The sequence below is a fragment of the Colias eurytheme genome, chromosome 4 (genome assembly GCF_061535395.1).
Source record: "Colias eurytheme isolate Ceu_HAF_F1 chromosome 4, ilColEury1 Martin Lab GWU primary, whole genome shotgun sequence".
Lineage (NCBI taxonomy): Eukaryota > Metazoa > Arthropoda > Insecta > Lepidoptera > Pieridae > Colias > Colias eurytheme.
The window spans coordinates 3,908,069-3,928,598 of record NC_142983.1 but is presented as its reverse complement, the minus strand read 5'-3'; the positions used below and the strand labels follow the sequence as shown (position 1 = coordinate 3,928,598).

Here is a 20,530-nt window from a genome sequence, read left to right as displayed (position 1 = left end):
ACCTATTACATAATACATACTTGTTTAGTAGCCGTTTATTGATTAATATCATTCTTATATTATTTTTGTTAGTAGATTCCTTCCTACAGCTACGTAGCGTTTTCTACTTCCTTAAATACAGTAATTTTAAAACTTAACTTTCTTTAAAGAATTTATCAAGCTTTAAAGGTAGTCACATAGGTATATAAACTTGTATAGTACTGTGGTGGAACTAACCTTGCGAGTTCTCTTTAATTAAATTAATGATTGAATTAAAAGAGTTCAGACGGTGAGAAAAAGATAACTAACTATATAAAATATATACGAATACGGATCTAAAAATACTTTAGGTGTTTAATTTTCTTACTTACATAAAAAATAATTGGAATTTAATACCATTCTAATATCCGTACTTCGTGAGTCGTCATCTTGGGGTAATCGTATTACCGTCACAATTAAGAAATTCAAATCCCCATGGGTCTTGAATGTTCGACCAATTTCATCTCAAATATAATTGCCAGTTTTATCAGTAGAACTATTTTCATAATATCGGCTCATTTTGTTATTTTATCACATTACAATACAAGCTAAGTCACCTTAGCAAACAATTTAGTAAGAAAATTTCGTGACCACAAATAAATTAATTTGCGCCAGCGCTAGGTTGAAATCAGTAAACTATTACAGCATTGTGTTCTGTATAATGACAGTGTACATGTTTGCAATCACAACAGGCTGGTTGAATTGCGATTACACTACATCGGCAGCCGGCAATAAGGAATATCACGCGTGTGATGATGTGCTCGAGGTCTATTGGAAATTGGAATGTGCTCTATATTGTTTATTTATTTTATTTTTTAATTAGTCCTTCCAAAACTGCCATTTATATTAGAATGTACGCTCTGCAAAGTAGACCGAGCATGCGTATTTCCAAACTATACATAGCCAGAACGCAACCATAGGAAACTGCTCGTGTATACTTTGTAATGCTGTTTTTAAGTTTGTTATTACAATATATACACGAATTTTGCGTACTGATCGTGTATACTTTGTAACGCGGATGCTTGCTTCTTCGTTCCAAACTATACACGATCAGAACGCAAAATATGTATAACTAAATACAGCTAACACCACTTACGCTTGAGCGAAATAATAAATATAAAGGCAATCAAAGACTTGTACTATCTACTTTTATTCTTCTTGATTGATTCAGTAAAATATGGAATAAAAATATTATTAGGTAAGCTTAGAAAAATAAATAACAGTAACAGATATAAGGGTTACCTATGGGTTAGGTTAGGTTCGTGTTTTTTTTAACTACACAAAAATAGGAGCCCCGCGAAGCGGGGCTCCGTCGCCTCGCAACCGTCTTCTTCTGGACTTATTAGATTCTTACATTTTAGCACTAATGTCAGTTATAAGTCGTGCAGTATAGTCGGGAACGAAGACACAAGCATCCTCGATACAAAAAATATACGATCAGTACGCAACATTATATACACAATACACATGCATTTTAATAATAGATTTCAAAACAGCAATACAATAATATAAACGCGAGCAATGGAAAGACGCCGCGCTTACTCCGAAACATACACGATTAGTCCGCATGCGTACTGGCGCTGTATGTTTTGGAGCGCTATTCTTACTTACTTCACTACAAAGTATACGCGAGTATTTGCAAGTATTTGCGTACTGCTGTTGTATAGATTGGAAGAACTTTGTAAAAAAGTTATTTCCAAACTATACGTGATTAGTTTCACACCGTTGCGTACTGGCCTTGTATAGTTTGGAAAGACGCACCGAGCGTATGCACTTGACTGGGGAATTCAAAGTTTATGAAAAATATTTATGAATTTGAAGTCCCATTGTAGTTCCCAATTCTTTCGTGATGCTTGAATATACGGGCAAAAACACACATTCTAACATCATACATTTCTTTTTATTATTTGAGTAACATATTAGTTTTCTGTGCTTAGTAAAAAATAATTTACGAGAGGATGCAATTAAGTAACCTTTTGAGAAATTCAATACCCAGCGCAGTCCTACTCTACTTATTGAGCATTGTTGGATGTTGGATAGTTTTTTTAATCACGTTAAAGTTTTTACATTCAGAAGTTTATATACAACACAGGTAGGTAAGTACCGTGCGTTTCAAATACACAAATGTTGAAAGAATTAAGACACATTTTAAAGTAGGCATAGGTACCTATGATAAAAATTGAAATAAATGATAATTTAATCTATATTTACGTAGGAATCATAGTTATTATGTATATTAAACTAGCGCCATACTTTTAAAATTTTATTTAAATTTATGACCTGTTGTATCCTATGTACAATATTATGTTTAATCGCTTGGGTATAATATAATAGAATTAAAAATTCAAATTCGCTGGACTTTTATGCCGAAAAAAATGCAGCAGTGGGGAAAGACTCGCGAATTCACAAACTAAATTTACATATTAAAATAAAAATGAAACTCCCAATTTAAGAACTGGCAATTTTTTACGGCGACCTTGTTGAGCTCACAGATTATCCAGCAATTTACTAAGAGGGGGTAATTTTTTGTGGTGACCTGTTTTCAGCTCACCAAACATTCAGTCAATTAACTATTGTGCCATTATTTCACAAAAGTACGTACTTCAGGCATGCATTTTCAGTTTAATATTTAATTTTTTTTATAAACGGTTTATATTATTTTCTACAAATAATATTTTTTTTCTGTTTAAATACGACATGTATATTTTAAATACATATGTATTTAAATGAAATAAACACGTTCCTATTCCCAATTTACCAAAAAATATCATTATTTAAATTTAAATAGTATTCACCGTTACGAAGCGAACTTTTCCCAAACTTTTATTAGATGAGATAGGAGCCTAAGAAATTAAGCGCACGAAATGGTGTTGAAAGAGGGAAATCGTGTTTGACAAAACCGGTTTTGATGCAGGTGCGAGCCGCGGCCATCTCTCAACCACACAACTTTTTCTATACGATCTGTTTTGTGCTCCAGAGGGCTAACTTGACATATGAATAACTCCAATTGAAAAACCAAAAAAGTAATAGGTAATTGTAATTTTTTGTATTAGTACCTTAAGTATAATCCGCTTTTCAATGCTTTAATTTTCTTATCTAACTTGAAAGTCTTGGCAGATTAAAAAAACATATATTATGTTGTAAAAAAATCTTCTAAGTAAGTAACCGTTTTTTATTTATTTGATATGTAGATCCAATCATCCAATCACTACAATCTAGATACGTATAACAAGTGCTGATTGCAAACCCACCTTCAAAAGGCAGTGTTGTTTTTTAACATAAAATGTAACCATACAGTACTGTATTATGAGCTGTATGTTTGATACTGTGAGATGTTCATTTCAAAGGTTGAAATAATGATAAAAATAATACATGAAATGAGAAAACTTTGTTAATAAAATATGTTTATAGAACTCGCCTGCTTTTAATTATGTGCTCGGGAATATGCTTTATGTAAATGACATAATATATTCAACGTTAATTTAATTTTATAACTTGTCAAGACTAAATTAATAAACTGGAAAATTATTTGAATTCAATAATTATTTCTTAATGTTCATTTGTTAAGTGACGAACGTTGCGACTTTGATTAACTACCAAAAGTTTAATGTAATATTGAAACAAATATAGCCAAGGCCTTGCAACTACTTTTAGAGAAAAAAAAATCATTGGCAGCATAGTGAATACTGATTGGAAACCACTTTACCTCCCCTTTTGTCGTATAGCACTCTCATCTAGTTCTTCCTATCAATTAAATGTTGTGATGAATCATTTCAATAGAGCAACCTTCGCTGCAAATATCTAACGACGATGAGATCAATTGTTCATGTGATTCAGGTTTTCTTTTATACAATCGAAATGGTTCACTGTATTCAGTATGTATGTATCTGTATACGTATACTTGTAAAGTGTAAATCGCGTGTCTGAATAATTAGCTTGGTTAAAAAAATATACTTTTCTAGTGTTTATTTGGTACTTTAATGTAGGTTAGGTGTACAAAACTCAACCTATTTACCTTACCCTAAATACCTACACGGTATTGTGTTATATTTTTTCAACTGATAGATTTTTTTAACTCACACTTTTAAACTTTATAACATGTAATAAAATTTCTGAAGTCGCTAGTCTGTCTGCAGATAATACTATTGTATTAGATATAATACTTTTTATTCTTGTCACGTACACGTTCTTAACATTAATTTATATTGTTAGAACGCATAAAGCGTCACCCGCGATGGGGTAAACGCACTCGAAGACGTTAAGCAGAGCCAAGACAATGGGCGGACGGTTGCACGCCACAATTTAGTTAATACAATACGCGTTTGTTCTCACCTTTTCGTTCCCACTATCGCATTCGCACAACATTTTCTCATTACTCACTTTTTGTAATGCTCTAGCGGTCGCGATGAGCTCCATTGCGTTCCATATTCCTGTCCTGAAAATCAGACTACCAATTAGCATTCACCTGCGAGCTCTACGTGAAAAACTATGTTTATTACTGTTTAACCGGCACTATTGGCTTTTGTTGTTCGACTGCTAGTTTTATATTATGTGCGGCTTACAGAGAATTGATGCAATGTACTAATTAATTGGATGTTTTACAATATAATAGATAAGTAGTTACTATAAATTAAAAACACTGAATATTTTTAACTTAGGATACTAAATTAAATTGTTTGTAGGCTAAAGATTTTTACAGAATAACTTCAAAATATTTTATTAGCAGAAACAAGCGAATACGTATTGTATGTAATGTGTTCATGATTTAAAGAAAACATTTATTACCATATTATATTGGAAAATATAACCGTAGTTCGTAACATCGCTATTCGAGGTGTGTTTGATAAATTAAAAGTATGAGATGAGGGTCAGGTGAAGGGCCACTTAGATAAAATTTACATATTTCTTAATATCATAATTTTTATATGAATATTTGATAGGGACTGTTTTTCTTTAGACCATGCCACAGTTTAAGTCAAAATAACAGACACTAAGTTGAATTACAGGCGAATGTTGCAGATATTTTAACAAAACTTTAATATTTCAGAATATTATGTAGGATACCTATTTTTTAAAAACTGTTTAAAAATTCCAATCATACAACTCCAGGTCGTTTGTATAAATTTATTGCTGCATTCGGGGAGTCATTTCATATAACACTTAACAGTATGATAACATTAAATAATAAAATAAATAATATTATTGAAATTGACTGGAGGAATTGTGGTACCGCTCTCCCTCCACTTGTCGCAGGCAATGTAAAACGCATACAGTGCGAAATGTTCAACTCTCTAAATTGAGAGAAATGTTCTCACACAGACATGTTTTTGTACTTTATACAGCGCGTAAGTTAGAACTACAGATATAATCGTTGCTTTTTTTCGTCATATTTGGATTACGAGTGGATAAAACTGAAAAATCCTTTTGAAAGAGGCTTTTTATTTAATATCACACTATGAAGTGTACTATATTCATGGAAAATATTTGTTTTGTATTCTATATCATAATTTGGAATTATTTTAAGTTAAAACTGGGCCGATATTTTGTCGTTTTTATGTCGAGATGAGTTTTTAAGTCTTATGGTAAAAGTATTCACAATGGCATCAGATTAAATGAAACTGCACTCGTTGGGAAATCGTGTAAAAATCCCCTTCTAAATTTTATATAAGTCCTTAACTTTATTTTCTCTTTAATTTGTTGAGTATTTATTCCATAACACCAGATACCTACTTGTCGGCTAAAATTGAATAGTGCGCTTATAATTTTACGCGATGTTTTGTTCTATTTCGACGCATATTTTTTTTAAAATTAAATGCCGCAATGTTGGATTTTCATGATAAAAAGGCACTAATGAAAAGTAAAATTCAACAAGCAGGCTGCGTCGAAAAGCTACAAGCGTAATGGATGTTTAATTTGCCTCCTTTATGTTAGTTGCAAGTGTGCCACTCACAGAATTTGCAATTATTTTTTGTTTGGCCCATTAATTCGTCTAGTGGAATGCTGGTGGACTAAAATTTCAATCGAATAACAATATAATTATTCACAGTCGTGCAGCTGTCGACCGAGAGCCATATAAAAACCTACAGAAATAGACTCGTGTCCTTAAGTCGTGAAGTATCTGATAAGTTAAGGATTTTTTGCTTGTTTTTTAATGAGGAACTCTCGACATGTGCGTGGACTGGCATCGCAACATGTGGTATCCTCAGCGCTTGCTGTCGCGAACATCCGGGGCCGCTACTATTTCAGTGCCTTAACTCATTCAAATGAATTGATTTTCTACCAGGTTACAACACTATCGTGTTCCTTTAAACATCCAAGTAACGTTTTGAACATATTTTTGAATACTCATACGTAAGAGAAGAGAGCTCATAAAAACTAAAAAGTAATTGTTATAGAAACGACCAAGAAAGAGCTGGACAAGTAAGATACTATCAGAGTATTTTAATAATATTCATTATCTGTTAAACGGTAAAATAACTTGTTTGCGTTGGCCGCCATTGAACTATGAACGGAGGTACCTACCACCTCTACACCTAATCACCTACTTAAAAGTGCTTTCTATTTCATAGACAGCCAACAGAAGATTCTTCCACCTATGACGTAAAATAATATTTGAAATGTTAGAGATTTAAAAATTCCCACTACATTGAAAGAGCAGGTAGGTAAGAGGAAATGAAATAAAAGAATCTCTGCTGGCAAAGCTATTATTCCCGATTCTAAGGAAAAATTAATTCTCCATTAAAAGGTCTATAACATAATAGAGATAAGTTGTATAGGTAAGCTGTGTAGGACGGGATCCGCAGGTAAAAAGATCACGTTTCATTGTGGCTGCGCAAGAGCAAGTTAGTCGATCAAACGTAGCGCGAGAGAAAGAGATAACAGACAGTTTGCAGATCGTGGCGAGTGGGGCTCGGGGTGCGGGGTGCGCGGGGAACTGGCTTAGCAGGTAAAGCAACGGGCTTCGTGGCAACTGCGCCGTGCGTGCATCCAAATAACGAAGATGCAACATCAATTTATGAGCCGTCTGTTATTCTAAAATAGGATCCAGCAAGTTTCAATTAATTGGATTGCAATGTTTATATATAGGCCACTGGCCAAGCCACATAGGTTTTTATTGCACGACTGTAGCAAGTTTTAGTCTTATGTTAGGGATATATGGCATCTAGGTATATGAAAACTTTTACGAATTCAACAGTAACTGCAAGTAATTCTTGATAAGTTAAACTTGGTCTAACTGAAGGATTTATATTGTACGAATGTGAAATAAATGCAAGGGGTAATTCTAGTTGACAGTAGTGATATTAGAAACTTTAAATATATTTTTTTTCTATATTTATATTTAGTTTACCTACCGACTAAGATTTTAATTTTTAAACAAATGTAAATTACGGCGACTTTATTTCATTTATATAATTTCGTAGTAAAATATATTAACTATAAATAAGTAAGTATGTACTTATCTACTTTTTTTAAAAGTGATGAAATCCTATGTGTTTGCACACGTTTAAATAAAGTATGAAACTAGTACCTATACACACATCCTATGTATTTATTATTTAATTTCAGCACTTGCGTCTTTACATTTTCAATTTTAAGGCGTTACCCGGCAATTTCGACTATGTTCAACCTCTATAAAGTCTGGTACAACATAAAGCACACTACCGAAAAAAATATATAAAATAGGATGGTCTTTGATCTTTAATTGCTCGCGAGGACTTTTTTCCAAAGTTAATAGATTTCTAGAAAAAAAATGTGCCGTGGTCATCGATTTTTCCGCAAATACTCTATAAACTTCGTAACCTGCTGACTTAGAGCTCTGAAAATTTTATGTTTAATAAATTATCAGTTACACAACAGTCCCTGACGAGGATTTTTTGTTTCACTGATTGGTATCTTTTTAAATACAAAATGCGAGGAAAAAAGAAGGTGCAGCGGGAGAGGTTTGAGATCCGTCAAGTATGGTCAAGGTTATTAGCGCATGTATAAGCCTTAAGTGTCTGTGTATTTTAGTTTATACTTTATAGGTAGGTATTTCAAGATACTATACTATCCATCAAAAATATGTATAAACTTACCTCCAAAGCTCAATTGTAACAATATCCTATCCCATCCAAAAACTCACTGGAAATACATAACGCAATAGTAACGAATAATATTAAAATATTTCACGTATGAGATATACCTAGATAAGGAAAATACACAATGCTATTCTGTAATCTGTAACGTTCGTACGTATACTAAAATGCAGACCACTGCAATGTATTATAGAATAATTCAGATATTTTAAGGCCAATGCGTAAAATCGTGTCGGATAAATGTTTCATTGTAGACTGTAGTAGTGTTCGGTTACACTTACCATTATAATATTTGTTGGCACTTACCGACTGAAGGTTTTCAATTTAATATACTATTCAAGGCAGTACTTCAATAAATCAGATATATAATAAATTGCCCTTACGTACATTGATATCTCGATGTTTTCTTTGTAATTTCTTTTGCGTAAACAAACTTCACGTTATGATTTCATTAAAAACTAGCGGTCCGCCCCGTCTTCGCCCGTGGTACATGTTTACGTTTTCTCTACATAAGAACCATCCTCGTACTTCAAGGAATATAATAAAAAAAGAATTATCGATTTTATATATAAGAAGAAGATGCGTATACATTTATACATATAATTTTTTACATACCAACATTGTATAATCATTACGGAATGTTCCATTTAATAGCGTCGCTTGTATAATTTAATAAATCGCTGTAACTGATTTCAGACTCAGTAGTCAGTAATGAGCTTCATAATAATTATAATCAGGCAATTAAAATTCTTCATAGAGAGTTCGATGAAAAGGATCATCGTATGCTGTGGGGAAGAGAGTTTGCATTATTTTAAATTTAAATTAAAAGGGATAAGCTTAAGAATAAACATATAACCACTATGATATTCATATAGTTAATAAACAACAGAAGTTATGATGCTTTCTATGGAAACTTTGTATGAACTATGACGCTATAGTAACAGCATTCTACAGGAGTATATATTTATTTTTTGTCGTAGGATAAACGAAGATGCAAAACTTGGCCAGTAAAAGTTTTTCAAACTGATTTTACCATTCCTCACATTTCAATCCTATATATGTTTATTTACACTCTGATATCCGTAGATATTCAAGGTCTATATAAAAGCTCCATTTAACTGTAAACGTTTCTGAGTGACCTCGAAGAAGAATTTATGGTTGAAACCACACGTTGAAACCATACAAATTAGTTAAGTTCATAAATATTCTAGAGTACATTTAATGTAACTGTGATCTAAATATAGTTTCGAGTTTCTCAATAGGTACTGAGCCAAAATTGCGATAATTAAATTACCTTATAACATTGTCTAAACCAAGTCCAGCGTGCTAGTTAACAGAGTTAACAGAGGTAAGCGGGTGTATGTAATTTATTGCAAGGGAGAATTCAGAGAGCCCACAATATTGCCAATAGCATCGTAATCTAATTTGGCTCGTAAAAATACTCCCCTGTTGTGATTAAATGTGTATCATTGCATTCGATTAAAGTTTAAACTAATTGTTTTCACATTATTCAACATTCAAGTACTGCACGGTAGATACTACATTACTACATTAGTACACTATTTTGCATTATTTTATGGTACACCGCTAATTAACTCCGGAAAATCAAAATATATTCTTTGTAAAAAATGTCGAAGTAGTAAAGTCTGCAAGATATATTCGCAGTTTATACCAAGTTCCGAACTATCATCTCATTTGCATCTTTATATTATTATTGAGATTAAACCGCGAACACAGTATGAACTACGAAGCCAAAGAATACTAACTATGATGAAAGCGTGCGGTAAAACATGAACCATTCGACATTTACAATATTCTCATTTCTGTTGGCTGCGAATTGGAAGTCACAGCAGCTGCTGTTTTAATGTCATCGTTGCGTTCACTTTCGCATCGCAAAAACGAGATCTGCTATATTTTACACAAGCCTAAAAGGCCTACGTGTTGATAATTTTTAAATTCATATTACCAAATGTTTGTATTGCAATTTTGCATTTGATAAAACAATATTTATGTCATAAATGAACATTTTTAAATCTGAAAAAATAAAAATTAAATTTCCCTTCAAACTCCCTTTTATGTATTTTCTATTACTTACATAAAAATAAAAACAAAGTGGTAAATTGCAGATTTTGTGCGCATATTTTTCTCCTTTCCCGTGATGAATAGCTTGAAGCACAAAATAAATATATTGACTATGTACGTACATTGCAACAGGAAAACAATTCTAGAGATACGTAGAATAGTAACCCTATTATAAAGTAGCTTCAGCTTGTTGACCGTTATCCAGTGTCCTAGTATGGTTACTCTGAAACCGTATGTGCTGTACCACTCGGGGCATAATCTTCATCCAATTAAGGCTAAATAGCTAGGTCGCGCTACAAGAAGTGTTTTAAAATGACGCTATTTTTTTCATTCTACTAAGCTTATACCTATTTGGTCGAACGATATTTTAATACATTTGTAAAGAAAGAAGAAGAGACACAAGTAAATAATTAACAACATATCTTTTATTTCGACTTATTGGCAATAAATTAAATTAGGATTATTGGTTATTCAAATTCCAAATTGTCTTACTTTTGAGATGGCATTCATATTTTGAATCTTTTGTAGTATGTACATAAAAAGCTATTCAACCATTTGTAAAAGTTTGAGTTCTAAAAAGTGAAACTTAACCGCCTGACCTCCATTATCAATTTCTGTTCAGGAGATGTATAATTCTACATACTAATATTTGATTTATCATTTACAATATCATTTGAGCAAAAATGCTCGGTCCACAGAAGAATTTTGTTTGTAGGCGAGACTTCTTCTTACGAGATCTTACGAGAGTTTTGCTTGGAAAATTTTGAGTAACGTAATATTCGTTAACAAGCCTTGTCTGCTGATGCAACCTATTCTCATGTTTTAAGACAAGCCAAAGTTACAAGTATCTAATCTTCTCAGGTGTTGCTTAGAAGCTATTGCACCGTAAACTAACAATACTGAAGTTTTGATTTCAGTTATCTAGGATCTGGTATCTAGGGTGTACTTTACAGATAAACTTTAACTGTAAGCCGAGATCCCACTTGTGAACTAAGTTGAAGATTATGTAATTTATCTCATAAGAGGTATAGACTGATTACTAACAGTCACCTGCGGCTTCGTTAATGCTAAGGTTTCATATAAACTTTTAGCAAAGCCAAACTCTTTATTGGCACGTAACTTTTCCAGTATGATCATTGTTCATATCTAAAGACTTTGATAAATTTGCATATATTCGGAATGTTGGTTATTCTCAGAAGAAGGCGAACCTTTGAACTCCTTTGCAGCCAATTAATTCAAAAGTTTTTCATACAAATTATTGTATGAGATAGAGTAGATACATCTGCTTATTTACGGCGGTTACGGCTGGTCGTTGATAAATCAGTCAGTCAGTCAAGCGCAGGAATTGCTTTCTTTTTAAGTTTCGATATAAAAACGGTGTTCTATAATTAGATACATATTGAAAGAAATTCGATAGATTAATATCTTTTGGGTACAGGAATTTGAATAGAGATTTCAAAATGAATTGTTTCATTAATCATCCCTGAAATTACGAAAATAATCATTTACAAATTACTTCCTGTTCATAAACCCTTAGCGCTGTTTGCTTGGTTCGAAATCGATAAGCGCAGTTAGTAAATGAACTTAAAGCAGCAATCGACTCGAAACATAATCGTGATATGAATAGTACGGCAGTATTCGAGTACACGTTCACGGTATCAAGGTCTGTCATGGCAGCCGCAGCCGCAAGCTGCAATCCGACACATTGTATGGCGCCCGCATACTCCCACGATCTACGGTTACCATATACGTGTCTCCTTCACACTGCAGACATTTTAAACAATGGCCTCTTGTTCTTCTTATTATAAATGTTTAACACGTGTGTCCCTGTCGGCCGCTACCAGGCATCGAATAAAGCCGTTAAAGCGTTAGAAATAAATTAAATTCAAGTATCTAATATCATAAAGCTAACTGAAAACGGTGCTGGAATTTCATTTCTTGTTTGAAATATTTTAATCTTAGGAGCAAAGTAAAAAATATAAGAAAAGTAGTTGAAATCCAAATAAGAACAAAGCATGATAAAGGCGGGGGCCGCTGCGGCATGTTTTCGTGTTATTCTAACATTTTAACTGTTTTGTTAGCAAAAAACATGCGATCATGTTATCAAAGAAGGATGGAAACATCACCTTTCGCCTGGGGTCAATCATTATAGTCTTTAGACCGAGAATACTCGTATTCGATATTTATAATACGATATTTTTACTTCCAAATCTCATAAGTATGTACAAGTGGCTATAGTTAGGTAATATTATATGTATTATAAAAGCCACTTGCTCCAAAAAGTTCTAAATGTATCGTTTTTATTTGCTATTTGGCTCACACGAAATAATTTCTTAAAAATCTGCATACATAGTGAATATACACAAAAATATGACCTATTTATGACTACATTTATGAATATTACTTACATTTCGTTTATTGGTAATGGTTAACCAGTAGTCGTTATCATTCCAATAAGTCATAAACTCGATAAGTGCCCGAATAATGTTCTAATCATTAATAACCTGATAACATCATTAGTTATTTTATGGTAATTGACATTATTATATGTGGCTTTACAAAGAAATTAAATTTGGAGTTTTTCCTCATTCAGCATCATTAACATTGTTATTTAAATACGTTAGTGACCTTTCTTCTATTGTCGCAGCGTTATTTGTGAGCGAGTTTTTATATTATTCAAGAACCGTATAGATTACTAGCTGTTACCCAGTTGAGTAGTACAATTTAACCTATATACCTAAAAATCATACCATAAAATAGTTTCGTTGTGTCGAGAAAGAAAGATAAATAAACAAGAGAAAACTTTCGCAATTATTATAAGTACTACCACAGTACTACATACTACTACTAGTGAGGATTCTTATGGAAAAAGAATCAATACTCCAATTCAAATGTATTGATTTATTATTTATTGTACTGTATTTTGCTCCAATACCTATACTAGTCTACAAAATGAGTGTAAAACAATATGGCCATAAGCTACAAGGTGAACTTTTGGGCGATAGATTTACATTTTTAGCGTTTCTAGTGAACCGGTTTTGGTACTCAACTGAGTCCTTCATACTTTAGCTTCTGTGTAAACATCTTCAAATATGGTCCAATTCGATCATTTTTAATTTTTTATACTAAGGACTTATGAAAAGTAATTGTGAATTTACCCTTGGTGAGCGTGACTTAGCTTTGAAATATCTACATCAATAATATTACGCTTACAAAATTATAAACAGAAAGTTCTATACAGGAAAACAACCGGAATCCATTCTATACGTAATGGAAAAAATGTTTCGAAATCCAATCCAAAATAAAGTAGGTAATTATTTCAATCATGTCATTGTTGTTATAGCGTTTAAAAATTACATATAGGTAATTGCTCTAAGTATGAGTAGTAGTGTTATACATATTATGTTGAAACGATATAATATATTCAAATGATAAATAATTTGAATAGTAACGGAAAGTAATTATTGCGTAAACAGTAAACACAAGATAAGGCTAGTGGAAGAAGTTTGGTAGCTACTAGCCGCGCACGCGACCCCGTGTCATTGACCGCCAACGTGCGCCTGCGCCGCCTGCACGCCAACGCCTTGGTTCCGTTGCATTCAAACTCAAAATCAAGTTAACGGACATATTTTCCCGCCTTTGCCTTGTTTTCGATACATTTTTTTAAGATTTAGGCGATTAATTTATTAGTTTTCGAACCAGTTTAAATAAAATTTTACACTTGATCCAATTATCTAGTAGGTTGTAATTGTAAAATATTGTGAAAGAATTTCACAACAATACATACCTAAGTTATTGATTCAATATAATGCAAATGTAATAAAAAAATAGGTAATACATATCAATAATAATATACGTTGGTTGGAATTAAATTATAATTGATATGAAATCGTTAGAAAGGTAATCACATGTAAAATATTTAAATATAGAAATTGCCTTTTGATTTAACTCATATGAAATAAATACCGCCTTAATTGAAAAATAATTGGTGAAATTGGCGCATTCAATAGCCAGCTGCCTTTTCTTTACTCGATTTTATTATAAAAAAATTGTGGGAATTTGCATTGAATTTAATGATTTGATTATGATTGTTCTGTTTAAATAAAATTACTTATTGTGAGAACATAACGGTGTATATTTTTATAGTATAATTTAATTTTTCGTGCGTCACAAGTCAAAAAAGGCTAGAAATGTTACTATCATGTATGTTTTTAGGCTCTGTTACAAACTAATATTTTTTAATCCATGAACCTACTGAAAGAATACATATTTAATGGTCTATGTTTCTAAATCCAACGCTTAGATTAACACAACTGATTAATAAGTATGTGTGCTAAGGACGCCTTGCTGGCTCCTGCATACCGTCAATATGTGTTGCATAGTTATATAAATTACGTACACTTAACTACTATTCGAATGAATAAAAATATGTTTATACATATTTAATAATACACTGAATTATATTATGAAACATGAAAACAAAAATCTATTTATACACGGACGACCGCGACGTCGCGCCCTGTTACATGTGCATTGTGAATACGCTATGCAACATTAATTAAATGTCATTAAAATAAACTTCGTGGTTCACCAACCATCAATTAAATGACCTGTACATAATGTACTCTGGGCATTAGGCACTGGTTTCGCATTAACGTAAACCCACACAGTTTTTGTTCGGTAGCGGTTAAACAAAATAAAAGCATCCTTAAATCTTACAACGTAAAGACTATAAATTATCCGTTCAATGAATTAAAATTGGAAATATGATTACAATAGCTGATAATTGAGCATTAAAAATTCATACCACATATTTCACATATCGTCGTATTATTTAATCACTTGCCGACCAAGTGACATTGACAATAATTCACGTAATTGCGTGTTCGATAATGGTTATAATTTTGTTCCAGTAATCCGAGTGCTTCGGTGTGAAGATGAGCAGCACGATGCGAGGGAAGGGGATGACGTCACGATGCAGTGCCGCTTCGGTGCCGAGGCGAACGCTGGTGAATCGCCAACCTACTACTGGGTGCGGAGTACAGCGAGCGGCCATGATAACGTGGCGATAGGAAACATACCGTTAGAAACCAATTACAAGTAAGTTCAAGGAAATCATTGATGTATTTAAGGGACTAGGTTTAATATTAAAGGGTCTAAATGGAACGGTATTTACGGATTAATTACAAACGTTAGATGTATTTATAAATAGGCTGTTCATTATAAGGTTTTCCTTCACTAGTGCACACACGTTTTCTAAATGTTTAATACAATTTCACAATATGCAAAAACTGCACACGTCTAGTATAAAAAGTGAAATATTCATAACAAAAATATTTATCTAGTTGTGGTAAGTGGACACGAGTGTAGGTGTAGCGGATAAGATCACCAATTGTTCTAATAGGTCTTCAGAATAAAAGCTTTTTTAGATTCCGAGCACTGTTGAATAAAAAATAATTGATGTCTTTCTTTTAAACTGCTTCGTTCGTTGTGTCCGTCATTCCAGTGCAAAATTTGTTACCCATTTTTAGAGCATTTGCTGGCATTCAACTACTTATTTAAATTTAGAAAAGGTATTTTTCGTAGTAAATACAATTATCACGATTATTGTATTTACTACGATATGCGCTAAGATAATTATTGGAATATTAAATAACCTGTACTTAACAATCAATACTTGAGAAAAAAAAAATCAACATGGCTAATCAAGATTGATAAAGGAAAATGTTTTAAGTTTGACAATAATTGAAAGTGTATACCCGTGCCTGAGTTACTTTACTTACGAGTGAGGATGGGACTGATTCAATTGTTATCTTTAATATAAAATACTTATTTATATTTCTTTATATTCGTTTGACCGACATCATTGACATACTTATCTCTGTGGAGGCTCATTTAGAGCAAATCTTCCACATCACTTAAGTTTCAAGACATGGATAGCGTGCGACCATCCGAGAATTATTATTTTAATTTATTATAATCATAAAGGTCAGGTCAGACTTGAATGGTTCAGTGCAATAAGCGTATTAGTTTCCGTAATGTTATGTGAGCCTTTATACGTTTTCCATGCGAGGGGGAGGAATAGCCGTTTGTGGGTCGTTGTGCGAATGAGGGATTTACATCAACACTGACCTAGTACCTATTATACGGAAATTTCTTTCACTGGAATAATGGGTCCAGCTCAATCAATTATTATAATACATAAAAGCTTTATAGTATTGTGATAAAACCATGCATGATGCATGCAACCATTTCACTTTGAGATAAGAATTGACAGCCCAAAATAAACTAATATTGGGTGATCAGGTAAACTATTATTATACACGCATACAAATGCTATAAGCTCGTTACTATTTAGACTCTGTCTTACCACTTGAGATACCTATTTCCATGATATACTAATGGATATCCCGAATTAAGATGTGACCCAATAACGTTAAACTGAATTACCGTGCAAAATTAACGAAACCTTTTGTTACAGAGCAATCTACGCTCCATCAGAAGGGCGTTACGATTTGATGGTGTCGAACGTAACCTACGAGCGGGATAATGGCCGGTTCGAGTGCAGGATCAAGGCAGGTGGTTCCGGGAGGACGTTGCACTCCCAGGGTCACGAGTTGGTCGTGCTCACCCAACCGCAGCCGCCGCTGCTGAGCCCGGGCACGCACGCGCAGGCGCAGGAAGGCCGGGAGCTCAATCTGACCTGCTCTTCGACAGGTGGATCGCCTAGCCCCGATATTAAGTAAGTTTTTGTACATTTTTTTTAACTCGAAACTCATAATAAAGCGCTTATGTATTCAACTACATTTCTCAGGAGTGCTGTAGAGTCGTCATAATACAAGACATAAACAAAAACCAAACACAAATTATTTAACATCGCTTTGGAAAACACTTTCTACCGGGCAGAACCGGAAATAAACTTCGAAAGTAGCTGTTGCTCTTTTCTAATGAAACCAATTTTCAATAATAAATAAAAATAAGCTCTTCAACGTTCAAAAGTTAATTAATAATTTATACCAAAAAAATCATTTTCCAAATATACTGGATGAAAGTCAGTACGAAAATAGGCATGTCAATTTTACTTGTACGAAGTCGTGGGTCTTTAGTAATTCATGTACCTACCTATATAAAGTTTCCTTCCGCATCAATTTTACCAAAGTGAAATTGAATTTTGTGTTTTTATTATATTATTTTGCTAAATTCAATAATATGTTAGCAGTAATATGGGCTAATATAATATGTTAGCAAGTAATAGAGGCTAATTGTCCGCGTCATTAAATGCGCTGATGCACAATTTAATATTCAATAAACTCAGCTTTATAATAAATGGTACGTAAAAATACATTAATCTCCGTGATGAATTGTTTCCACCATAAATTAATTTAGGTTAAATGTCAATTAATTAAATCGGGTGTGTTTTTGATAAAACTATACTATAATATAAGTTATTAGATTTACCCCGCGGCATCACTTGAATAGATTTCCATATAATGTATCCTGTGTTATCTCTGGTTATTCCTAGACTAGACTATAATCAAACTGTATATTATACAATTTCAGAGAAAGCGTTCAGAAGTTTTTCCGTGAAATAGCAACAAACATCTTCTAAACAAATATAAATAACACATGCATAGCTTTCATAGTACTAGGATAACAAGAAGCTTTTATTTTTAGTTTATAAGTGTATTGCTACATATTCTAGTTTATATGTGACTTTTTCTGCGAAAAATTTTTAAATGTCAATATAAAAAAATCGAAATCGTACATAATTAAATGTGAATTGATATTGGAAAAAGTATAATGCTATTTATTCAGATCCATACCAGACTAAATTACAAATCCTCATGCCGCGTCGCGAATTGTTATGAAAAAAAAAATTACAAAGAGATATACTATAGGTATAATAAAATATTAAAACTAAAGGAGACTTGTCTCACCGACCTGTGTCGATATTGAAATTTTAGTAGGTACTTGTTTTCTATGATATAATAAACTATCAATTATTAATTATTATTACTCGTAGTCTAGGGTAATATTTAGATAAAATGGGTTATATTTAAAATTTTCTTTACATTTTAATTTATAGATAGTACATCAAAGATACATGATCAATATCGGGGAATCGGAGATGAGGAGATAGAGGAACCTGCACCATAAATGCCAGTGTAGTCTGTAACATACACATAACAAGAAATGAGATAATTTTGTTTGCAATTTCAACATTTATCGCTCCAACTTCAATGCGGGCTTACCTAGTAAAATTTATGTCGAGTTCGTACTATAAGTACGACTTTAGGAATTAAAGTGTTAATTGTTAGTCTAGCTTAAACTTGCGGTTTTGCTTTGGTGGTATGTTTGTAAATAATAGCTTGTATAGTATTCGCACAGGTCTCATATGCATACCAAATTTCAATCACATACTAACTACATATTTAGTTTAATAAAAACACGTAGGGTATTTATAAAATGGAAATAATATACTACATTTTCGGTTATAATGAAAAAAAGTTCTTATTTTTCCTGAAGCATTAATAATTTCATTAAAAAAGACATGAAATATTAACTCACCTTGAACAAAACACCACTAATCAATATTATAAATCGCGTTCAAAGGGCCTTCCATAATCCAATTATACTAATTGTCCTTTGATAACATCACACTGTAGCATTGATTTCATACCGTTGATTACGGGATCAAGTACCTACCACTTCAATGATCATGGAAAATAAAATAATCAGGAACGCTTGCAAATTAAAATATCAGAAAAAGTGTTATCAATTTACAAACAAAACACTCCATGTAATATATCGTATTTTATAACTAAAATCCATAAATCTCTCAAGGTGGTATCGGGATGGTTCAACATATCCGATGGAGGCGAGTGTAGTCAACGGCAGGACGAGGTCAGAGGCGTCAGTATCGACGCTGACTCTGGCTCCAAATCGCGAAGACGATGGAGCCACCTTCCGCTGCGTGGTGTGGAACCGGGCCATGCCTGAAGGACAGAAGATGGACGCTACTGTGGAGTTGAGTGTAAATTGTAAGTATTGACTATGATTATAATTTATTATGCTTATAAAGAGATTCAATGTGTAGTATCTATTAGTAAATAATGTTCCAGCCTTTCAGGAAAGAAAGAAGAAAATTAGAGTGTATTTGTTATTATAAGACCGGTAAAACTACCGTAACATCAGTGTTAAGTACTAGTTTTTTTTTTATGTAAGGGCCTTTCACTTGCTCTGCCTTACAAAGTAATATTTATAGGTCAATAATCAATATACTTTCGTTTGAATTTTACCAAATTTAACTAGACATGTTGTTACAGAAATACTGTTTCTATAAAAATATGCCCAAAGTATGTGAAGAGTAATTTAGATAACATTACCGTTGGTAATTTTGTTTCTTATGTCGTTACTGAACAAAAACGGCCTTTTCCTTATAAGTACTTTCTATTTTGACAAGGACAACAAGAGATCAAATCAAATATTCGATAAGCTTCGTTAAGCTATGCGGAGTTTTTTAGTACAGAGACCGGGCGAATATTGATATTGGGTCGTAAATATATTGTTTATTTAGAATGTCGATAGAATACGGTTACGTGGCTAATAATGTAGTCATAACATTGCATCCGCATTACGTGTCGTATGAAGTAAGATTATACGTGCTATTGGCATTATGAAAATAAACAAATCTGCAATGCATAATGAAATGTTTATAAATAAAAAATAAAAACACAGTACCTAATGATAGAAAATTATTTTAAGGAATGAATAAAATAATTAAGGTTCGTTGTGTTGAACATACGAATTTATTATTGGTATAATTTTTTTTTATATCTACAGGTCTGATACACGATTATTTATTCTAATATAGAATATTATTACATATATAGAATATCTCATATTTCTCAACGTATCATTATTATATGTTTTATACAATCGTTTTACCTAAACTAAATATTTTGGTAGCTTTGACATCGAGCGGTTAACACCTAATTACGTAGCTTTAGCAATATTCAGTGTTATTTTGCCTTAATTGCGATCTTGAATAACTCAACATGACAATTATATCAATATGTATAATCCAATGTTCAATACGAAATTAACTCGTAAACGTGAGCAATGTGAGGAATGGTTTAGTTTAATCGAGTAAAATACAACATTATTGTAAATTTAACGGTAACAATGCTCTGTGTAATACAATGAAATCAGCCTGTTACCGGTATTAAGCCTTTCTTTATGGATATTCGTATCATAACAAAGCGAACGTAATTGATGCAAAATCATGTAATGAATATAACTATTCAGGTATTGCACGCCTCATAAGCGAAGCGTTGAGGTGGGTACTACTGTCA

At 32.7% G+C, this 20,530-nt stretch overlaps 1 protein-coding gene across 1 annotated transcript in view; it reads left to right on the top strand.

The window, feature by feature from the left end:
• Positions 1–20,530, top strand: part of LOC149908855 (contactin-3-like) — a 53,440-nt gene that overhangs the window by 6,445 nt on the left and 26,465 nt on the right. The window contains exons 2-4 of the mRNA XM_090120428.1: positions 15,089–15,275; positions 16,657–16,917; positions 19,020–19,216. Coding sequence (XP_089976554.1) covers positions 15,089–15,275; positions 16,657–16,917; positions 19,020–19,216 — 645 coding nt within the window. The remainder of the gene's footprint in view (positions 1–15,088; positions 15,276–16,656; positions 16,918–19,019; positions 19,217–20,530) is intronic.